The sequence below is a fragment of the Lepidochelys kempii genome, chromosome 11 (genome assembly GCF_965140285.1).
Source record: "Lepidochelys kempii isolate rLepKem1 chromosome 11, rLepKem1.hap1, whole genome shotgun sequence".
In the NCBI taxonomy this organism is placed as follows: Eukaryota; Metazoa; Chordata; order Testudines; family Cheloniidae; genus Lepidochelys; species Lepidochelys kempii.
Window position 1 is genome coordinate 38,381,961 of NC_136390.1, and position 9,619 is coordinate 38,391,579.

Below are 9,619 nucleotides of genomic sequence, written 5' to 3' on the forward strand. Positions count from 1 at the left end.
CTCCTTCGTAATCCTCCCTGTCCTCTTTTTTCTTCTCTTACACAGTTACAGACAATTGTCCTTCAACCCACGGCTCCCCTGTTCAGAGACTTTTATTGGTGTTCTCTTGTCTTTGAAAATGCTGAAGACTGTATCTGGCCTAGACTGTAAATACAAACCGGGTCAGTCCACGGTTGTCCCTTCTCATGTTGAATGGGTCAGATCTCAGGTGATAGGTTTCACTCTCAACAGAGTAGGAATACAATATTCTACATGTTACATAGCTCTAAAATTGTACAAACATCTCTCAATAACTGTGACAATCAGTAGTTCTTTGCTTTCGGCAGAGACTATCCATGACTCCCCTTTTGGTGAAATATTGAGAAGATGGTTTGGGGTAATATACTTGTCTGGGCATGTCTGTGTCACAACTACTTATACAACAAGTTCTCTTTTTCAGTGAGGTCTATATGTTAATAATTTAGTCAGCAGCCATATAATATTCAATTTATTTTCAACCAGCAATAATCTTCATCAGGTGCATTTGAGCTAATGAGGTAATCAACTATGACTGTAATTTACCAGCTAATTTTGGTAATCAACATATGCCATCTTATTTTCATTCTTTACTCTGTGTTATACCTAATCTGTAGAATCAGAACTGGAAGGGACCTCGAGAGGTCATCTAGTCCAGTCCCCTGCAGTTTGTTTTAAAGAAATGGTGTGCCGTGTAGTTGTCATTATAAATGACCACCCAGATTCTGTTTGTTTGACATACACTGAATAGTACACAAAACAACAAGGTGCTACATCTGTATCTAAAGTTATAAAAACAAAAACCCTGCTTATTATACATTTTGCATTTTTTTGAATATATAATATCTGATCACATAATTAATAATTGGGAGCACAGTTTAGAGCAGTGTACTGGGCTTCACTATAGTTACGCTGGTTTTACACCAGCTGAGGATCTAGCCCTAAATTTTCATACATTCATAGAATTAAAGGCCAGAAAGGACCATTAGATTATCTAGTCTGACATGTGTAACGTGTTAACAGGCCATTCTGCCTTGAATGGCCCCTTAAATATGTCCTACCAGGGCCAGCTCTACAGTTTTTGACGCCCCAAGCAGTGAAAAAAACTGCCACCGCAGACGGCAAAAGGGAGAAGCTGCCTCCAATTTGCCACCGCGGACGGCAGAGCAGAGAAGCTGCCGCCAAATTGCCACCGCGGCGGAAAAACAGCCGCCCCTTTCAAACTGCCGCCCCAAGCACCTGTTTGGAACACTGGTGCCTGGAGCCGGCCCTGTGTGCTACTTACTTACGCTAAACAATCTGTTCCATGTTGCCGTGATTGTTGGAGTACCTTTCCCAGACCTGAGGAAGAGCTCTTAGTGGGTCGAAAGCTTCTCTCTCTCACCAATAGAAGTTGGTCCAATAAAAGATATTACCTCAGTCACCTTGTCTCTGTATAACACAGGCTATTAAATTTCACCCATTAACCTCAGTATTGAGTCCATAACTTGTGTTTGACTAAAGTGTAATTCAAAGTGCGTCATTTTATTTCAAGACTTTTAACAAAAAAGTCCCATTATGTGGAAGAGTCCATAGTAATATTTAATTGAGGAGTATAAAATGAAAATTCTGATTTGAGCAGAAGTCTAATTTCAAGGGCTTCACAGCTGCAGCATTACAAGATACTGGCATTAGGGACTGTACTTATTAGCAGGTACTTTGGAACTCCCAAGTGTGCCTTGTGCTCTATTCTCTGTTGGCCAATTAACAAACGTGGTCTGAAAGGAGTCACGTCAGTCATCCTTAATTGTGAGGATGGTGGTTGCTGTTGGAGCCTTCAAAGCAGTTGGGCTATTAAGAGGGGGAGGTACTCTGGGCTTCTTCAGGAATGTGGAAGGATCCCTGGAAAAACTGAAACAAGTAGAGTTAAATTTCTTACCCAAGAGCACTAAACATTTTAGAGAAATCACTTTGTCAGCTATTTTTTGCCCCCCACCAGTTCACACAAATTTATCACACTGAAGAAAGCTAGTGCCTGTGTTTCTAATCTGGTGTTACAGCGTGGATGGCTTCTTAATACATGTAATATAATAATATCTATATTAATAGAACCAAACATGGAAGGAAAAATTTTAAAGTTGCACATCACTGTTGGCCTGCAGGCCTCTTCCCATTAGTGGCTTATGGCTGTACCTAATGCACCTTCACTGATTTCCCCTCTCATTGCTTGCTGCCCATGCTGGCACTGCATTTCTCACCACCACAGGAAACACATACGTGCCCTGACACAGGGCAGTGAGGGCAACTGTAGCATTCTTTACTTTCTGCCTCTTTTTGGCTTTGCCGCATTACACCTTACACTATATGACCGAAGTCATACATTTGAGGAATGCAATCGAGGAGAAGAGGAATTACTTGAGGAACTACCAGGGACATAACTAGAATTGATAATAATAATGCCCACCTCTTTACTATAATGATTTTCAACCATCAACTTCAAAGAACTTTGCAAAGAAGAGTAAGTATCATTCTCCCCATTTCACAGATGTGGTATCAAATGCATATAGAGGTGAAGTGACTTGCTGCTGGTCAGTGGCAGAGCCAGAAAAAGAACCCAGACCTTCTGACTCTCAGTCCAGTGCCCTGTCCACTGGCCCAAATGGCCTCTCATTAATTAGTGTGAGGAAATTTAAGAAAGTGATAACTTAGGAAGAATATTCAAAAAAACATTTTTGATACTGTGATGAATTAGGCTGTGGAATAGTCTCCCCAGGGAAGTGGTGGGAATTCTGTCACTTGAGACATTTTACACTACACTGGACCACATACCAGAAAATGCACTGTAAAGAACAATCTTGCATTGGCAAGGAGATGGACTGGAATGATCTAAAGGGCCTGAGTTCCAAATGGTCTGTAGGCAAACACTTTTGCACACATATCTGAACACTATCACTTGTGTGCCCAGGTGATAGTTTTGAGCCAATGACTTTTGTGCAGCCATCAGTGCTTGAAGGGTGCCTAGGAAGGTAATTGCATGAAAGCATATCAGGTCTGAGGCCCCTTTTAAAATTCAGATTGAAAAGACTCTTCAGGCTCTCATTTCTCTGATTCTGGCATGAACTAGTGCATGCTTCATTATGTTGTCATGCAATATCCTATAACATGCTCCTTCTCACACGTTCTTCAGGTAGCAAAGGATGACCGAAGTGATGTTGAGTCCAGTTCGGATGAGGATGATTCAGTACCTCGTTCAAATAATCCACACAACTCTACCACCACAAATGGGACCAGTGGTGCCAACGGGACAAATGGATATCTTACTGGTAGCACTTGTTCAGAGGACCATTAATCCTTGAGCTAACTCATGAAACATGAACAAAGTGAACTCTTTACTACTAGAAGTAAATAATAAGTTGTGAATGCGGTTTGTTCATAATCTCAGCATCAGAAAAAAAATTAGGAGTATCAAAGCATACTGATAGTGCACTGCCATATTTCCTGTTTGTGAATGAAGAGACACACCATTCTGTATATGTAAGCATGCTGTACATGTATGTAATTGACACAATCGGAGCAGTATTTTTATTTGTACTGTCTTAGAATATTATTTATTTGGAATATGTTTGGGGACTTACGAACAAAAGGGAATGTCCTTACTCTTTTGCTCTTTAGATTCTCAGTACTGGAGACCGACATGCTAAGATCTCTTCGGTCCATTCCTGTTGCTGTTGCCCAGTCTTCTATAAGTAGTAGTCTGCTCGATTTGTCACTCACAGTAAGCGATAACATGGCTTTACAGATTCTAGCTCCGCTCCAGATAGTTTTGCTATCTTTGTGTTTTAAAGTGCTAGTTTTGAAATCACCTCTAAAATCACAGTGGCCATTTCCCCAGTGTAAAGTTTGAAAACGATGGATTAATATTTTAAATGGTGTCTAATGTGGTCAATTAGCAATTCAGACAAATCTGTGGTTATTGTAGGGTATTACTTTAGCATTGTTTTAAACTCAATTGGTGGTGAATTACATTAGAATAGACTTGATTACTTGTTCAAATACACAAGATACCTTTATGTCAACAGCAATGATAAACTTGGTACTTGCAGTTTAGTTCTCCTTTGCAAGTTTTAACTCTACAGACTTCAGTTTCTTGCATAGATTTCATGCTAAGAGATGATCCATTGTCAGAAGAGAAATGTTTGCTGAGGTGCACTGTTGTGAATCCAGAATTCATTCTTGAATTTGAGGATTTGTTCCTTTGAGCTGGAAAGGATGCGAGCAGTGGCACAATGACAAAACAGCAGCTGAACATTCGGGTTGCTTTAACAGACAGGATTCAGTGGAGATCTTGTTCTTATCATTCCAGATTTTTTGTCATACAGAAGTAGGGAGACTGCAGAATGTTTTGCACTACCAGACCCAGAGAAGTTTATTCATAGCAAACTTTTAGGGCACATCAGTATTTTTTATTGAACCTAGAAATAAAGCTGGGAATAGCTGTAAAATAATCTTGCTCTACTATTCAATCTGAGATTTAGGTGTAGGAGTAAACTGTGCTCCCAAAGGAGTTAGTGTGAATAGAAATAGACTATTCCTTTTTTGATATGATCATCAGTTTCTAGAAAACCCTTGGGTAAAGTATTGCGAAGAGGACCTCTTTAGTCTTCTGTGCTATCAACGGCAGTGCCAGCAGTAGGAGTGTTTCTGGGGAACAGTCCCTATGCATCCTGCTTTTCAACAGTGAAAATTAGAAAGAGGAAGGAAGGAGTAAACCAGAAACAGAAAATCATCTGGTACATTACCAGGGGTGAGAGCACCATCTTCAGCAGGAGCACTGTGAGCCAGAAAATGCTTTTGTTTCCTCACGCTATGCAAGTATCAAAATGCAGATGATTTCTCAGGCCGTAGAGTATTATTAGTGGCTTTATTCCATATGAATGGTACTGAAAAAAGCTACAAGACCATTTTATTTCTTTTGAAAGGTTGATATTTATCCCATCTCTTTATCCAGTTAGTGTTTTGTGCTGGTTCTTGAAAGTCTCTGGAACCATCATTATGCATAAAGGCCCTTTGTACTAGCCAAAAATGTGCAGACAGTAAAGGCAAGGCAACAAGAGTAAAAATGGCCATTCCACTTCAGGGAGGATAAATGTAATAATGGCAGAGAGGAAGAGATGGAAGGAAAGGCAAATGCACTACTAGTCTGTACCGAAAATACCCTGAATCTGAGATCTGAAATGGTACGCTGATGTTGGGATTATAGAGAGAGAGCTTTTACGGTGAGACTATATTAATGGGATGTAGTGAATTAAAAATTATAATCTCTGAAAGGCCAACTGCCAAGACTATCATTAAGAATAAAGGCTTAAACATTGCTGTTTAGTGGGGTAAATGGCTGCCTCGGTTGGACTCTGTCCCTTATGCAAAGCAAGGTGTAAGAAGTAGAGCGTCTCAGAAAAGTTTGGGAATTCTTGAAACTCCAAAGTTCTAGAATGCTGGTAAATGTTTCATTTTATCTAAGGATGCAGTCTTGTTTTAAAATAGCAATGTACGTAGGACACTAGCACCACGTCAATATCTGGGACAGAGATTAATTAGAGTTTCCACCTCCCCTCCTGTACAGTCATGCAAGAGTCATCACAATCTGGCCTTTACATCAGGTGTATCCCACTCATTTCATTATCAGCCCTCTCCAGCTGTCCTGGACATTCCGAGTCCTATTATTAGCATGAAATGGGACTCTAATTAAGATGTATCTGCATGAGGAAGATGTGATATTAAAAGTGGGTAGTTGGAAAAATAGGGATGGGGATCAGAATGTATGAAGAGCTTTGCTAACCATCACTGAACCATTGCTAAACATTCAATTCACAGTATTTGAGGGAATTGGAACATTCAGCAACTTTCTCCCATCCTTATCAGACAGGACCAAAACTTCAAAAGGTTTTATTGAACATGCTTTACAGTATTGTTCTCGGTCATTACGTCAATTGACAGGAGTCAAAACAGTTCTGACTCAGCCTTTGCAGAAGAATAGTGTTTCACTCCACGAAGAGAGTGGCATACATTCAAAAATAGTTTGTATTTGAACCTGTGCTTATGCTCTTATATTGAGAGAAATTGTAATGGGGATGGATCGCTTTTGATGGCTGTTGTATATTTTTTGGGTAATGATGTATTTCACAAAACTTGTAAAGAGATTTGACCTGTAAATGGTTCACACAGCTCTGTATAATTGCAAAGGATTGGAAGGTTGTGTACATCAGTACATGTCACATCATCATTATCCAGTTCCGAAAGAAACAAGAATTTGTATTCCAACTATATATTAGTATTTTCAAGCTCTTCGCCTCTTAATGAGCTATTTATCATTTTTGCCTCACTTCAACTTCTATGCTCCCTTTTTTGGTAGTACACTAAGAGACACTGTGGTTGGAATAGGTAAGTAGAAAAATGAAAAAGCAACAGACAGACTTTATTAACAAATAGTAAGAATTTGTCTTCCGTTTCTAATTATCCATGACACACAGTAAACTAAGATTCAGTTCTCGTTGCATTTACTCTTTTTTAGCATTGACATGCAATATACAAAAAGGAAAGAACATGGTTTTAATCAAAAGTTGAGAGTCCTAGAATATGCTAAAGATCTAGTCAATCAAAGAAATAGGGGTGGAATTTAGATTGATTTGAGTCTTGACCAAGGTTATGTAGTGTCAGTTCTAAAATACCAAAATGTGACTCATGCTGTTTCCTTGTTGCCATTTTGTAGATATTTCTATGGATTATTCCATTTAATGTTTCCAACAGAGGTAGAATGGGTCGCAGCTTCCCTCTATATGCATCCAGATGTGCATACTTCAACCTGGCATCAAATCTTTGTGAACATTCAGCATAGTCACTAATGCCAAAACCCCTTTTCAGAGAACCAGCCATGTGCACAAAAAGCTTCACGTACTTTCAAGTGGTTCTTCTGTTAAATCTGAGTCCATTAGGAGTGACAGAAAATCACTATGTAGCTATGAACACAACACTATTTCAAAAAAAATTTGCTCTGCAACCAAATGCCATTGATAATCAACATAAGTGTCTCTGGCTAGATACTACGCATAGGCTACACCGAATTTTCTAGAAATCCAATGCCTGTATTATTCATCTCACTTAACTGCACATCATTATTCCAGCCTCCTGTAATTCTCAATGAAAGACAGGATGCCATTGGTTTTCTACTGTTGATACTTTGATATTTTTTTAAAAAAACCTGTTTGCTAAAGTTCATTCTTTGTATATTTCCAGTTAGCTACTACTTGTGAGATTTGTGAGAGAGGATCTGTTGAACACTTTGTAACGTTTGTTGTAACATAGACCAGAATAGGCCCAACCTCACAGTGTACTGTAAATTACAGTTGCCTTGAAACCACAAAGCAAAATCAGTTTGTATTATTTATATGCTTTGAGTGCTTTTGGTTTAGAAATGGGACCTAATGGGAATTTTACAAAGACAGCTTTTTTTTAAACAATGGTGGAAGTTTGGAAAAGTTGACATACATATATAGCCTTTACATTGTAAGGGTTTCTGATTGTAGTTGCAATGAAAACACAGTGTTTGAGTGTGTCTGTATTGAGTTCTCCATTTTTGAAATAGCTTCCAGTTCTAATAATGGAGGAAACAGTGTATATATTATGGTGTGACAGTTTGGAATCCCATCAAGCCTAGAGCTTTAATGATCAGACATGTCAAACTGTAAACCATGTGATTTGTAATGTTCTGTAGACCTTTACTGCTCTAAAATTATCTATGGAACAAAAACACATACATTCTGGGTCCCATAGAGCTTTGAGTCCCTTTAGCTGGGTCCATGAATTCTAAGGCTTTATTTTCCTACACATTAGCGATGTTATATGTGCTTTTTAGCTGAAAAGTCAGGGTGGGACGGATGACACAATTTCACCTGTGTTTTCATGACAGTTCTGTGCTAGAGCAACTCTCTCAGAAATACGATGTGTTAGAATTCCACTGTCTGAAGTACAGCGCTATATTAAGCAGTTAGAATTGTTTTATGCATAGATATTGTGCAAAACTTTGAGAGTTACTTTGTGTTTTATTGTTTTTTGGTTTCATTTTTAATATGGAACCAATCAATATTGTGAATTATTTTAATTTGGAGACAATTTCATAATAAACATAAGCATTAGGAATGTAATGTCAATTTCCTTCTCCGTTCTATGAAATGAAAACGTAGTATTTTCCAGTGTCCATGACACTATTTCCTAGCTTATGGGCTGTTACCCACACTCCAACACTTTTTTCAGCAGTCCCATATATGCTTTTAGTTTTGTAGCTCTGTGGGAAGTTGTTTATGGCATTTTATGGAATTCAATAGATGAGAAAAAAAGTATACGTGGAATCCAACTTGAGGCACTTTGAAGGGGTCTGCCTGGTTCAGAGAATGGGTGCTCAGCACCCATAAGGTGAGCCACCAAAAATCACAGTCACTTTGGGAATCTTGGCCCTTAGTTTAAAAAAATGTACAAAAGAAAAAGGGACAAGTCATCACTGCTTCACTTGTCTCTCTCACTAGCCGAAGTTGTCGCAATAACCTTGTCTCTCAGATACTGTATGGTGGTATCTGTCTACACTAGGCTAAATCTTATTTAAATGTCCCACTGTTGCTAACACTGATATAATTGCAGTTAGCATCATATTATTTAGGCTTGCACAGAGCAGGTTTAATTGACTTGGAGTTTAAAAGATTGTGATCACAGAAGCAATGTCTCCTCTAGGTTCCCAATGTTGCTATAACTAACACAGCTGCCCCAGTCTTTGCAAAGGTGAGAACTTTTTAGAAAATGTCCGTAGAGTAGACAGGCTGGCTTACCAATTTATGAGAAGAGCTCCACTTTTCACTACTGATCTGATAGAGCAAAAGAGAACAAGCTTTTATTATAATGTGGAGAACTTTGGCTATGTGGGAATGCAGTGAGCTGCAAACACTTCTACATGTTCACCCAAGGAAAACCCACAAAAGACTGGGCATCTGGCAATGTCTGATAAAGTGTCAATGAATGAGGTGGGATCAAGCCAGATGGGACCGGAGGCCCAAAAGCCTGATCTAAGCCTTGCAGAGAATGAGACAACCACCCCCATAGTGCAGGCATCAGATGTATAAGACCCTTCACCTATCAGCTGATGTTTTGTCTCAGTAAGGAATGCAGAAGGGGGGGCGGCTCTGTAATAATTAAATAGCTAATCACCACAATTAATATACCTACAGGATAAAATCTGCAGGATCTCGTAGGGTAGGTCTGCGCGAGGGTGTGGTTCCCCAGCTCTCCGACACGTATTTGCGCTAGTTCCCATCCAGCTAGCGCAAGTATAAATGGCAGCGTACCGCAGCAGCACCGGTAGCGGCTTGGGCGGGGCCGGATTTCCAGTCCGGCACAGTAGGCCCATGCCTGGGGACGCCGGCCCTGTAGCGGCACCTAAACGTGACAAGTGGGGTTAGGGGCAAGCAGGGGGAGCGTCCGAGCCAGGCCGCCTGGGGGCGCTGGGAGCGTGGCTGGGTGGAACAGCTGCCGGAGGCGCTGGGAGCGTCCCAGCCCCGTCCCAATCTCAGCCGCCCCGCTGCCT

General features: G+C 40.1%; 1 protein-coding gene across 3 annotated transcripts in view; it reads left to right on the forward strand.

The window, feature by feature from the left end:
- CERS6 (ceramide synthase 6) overlaps positions 1-8,187 on the forward strand; it is a 222,198-nt gene extending 214,011 nt beyond the window's left edge. For all 3 annotated transcript variants that reach the window (XM_078847955.1, XM_073305738.2, XM_073305739.2), the window contains one exon: positions 3,182-8,187. In XM_078847955.1, the coding sequence (XP_078704081.1) occupies positions 3,182-3,343 (162 nt within the window). In that variant the 3' untranslated portion in view covers positions 3,344-8,187. The remainder of the gene's footprint in view (positions 1-3,181) is intronic.
- Positions 8,188-9,619: the final 1,432 nt, after the last annotated feature.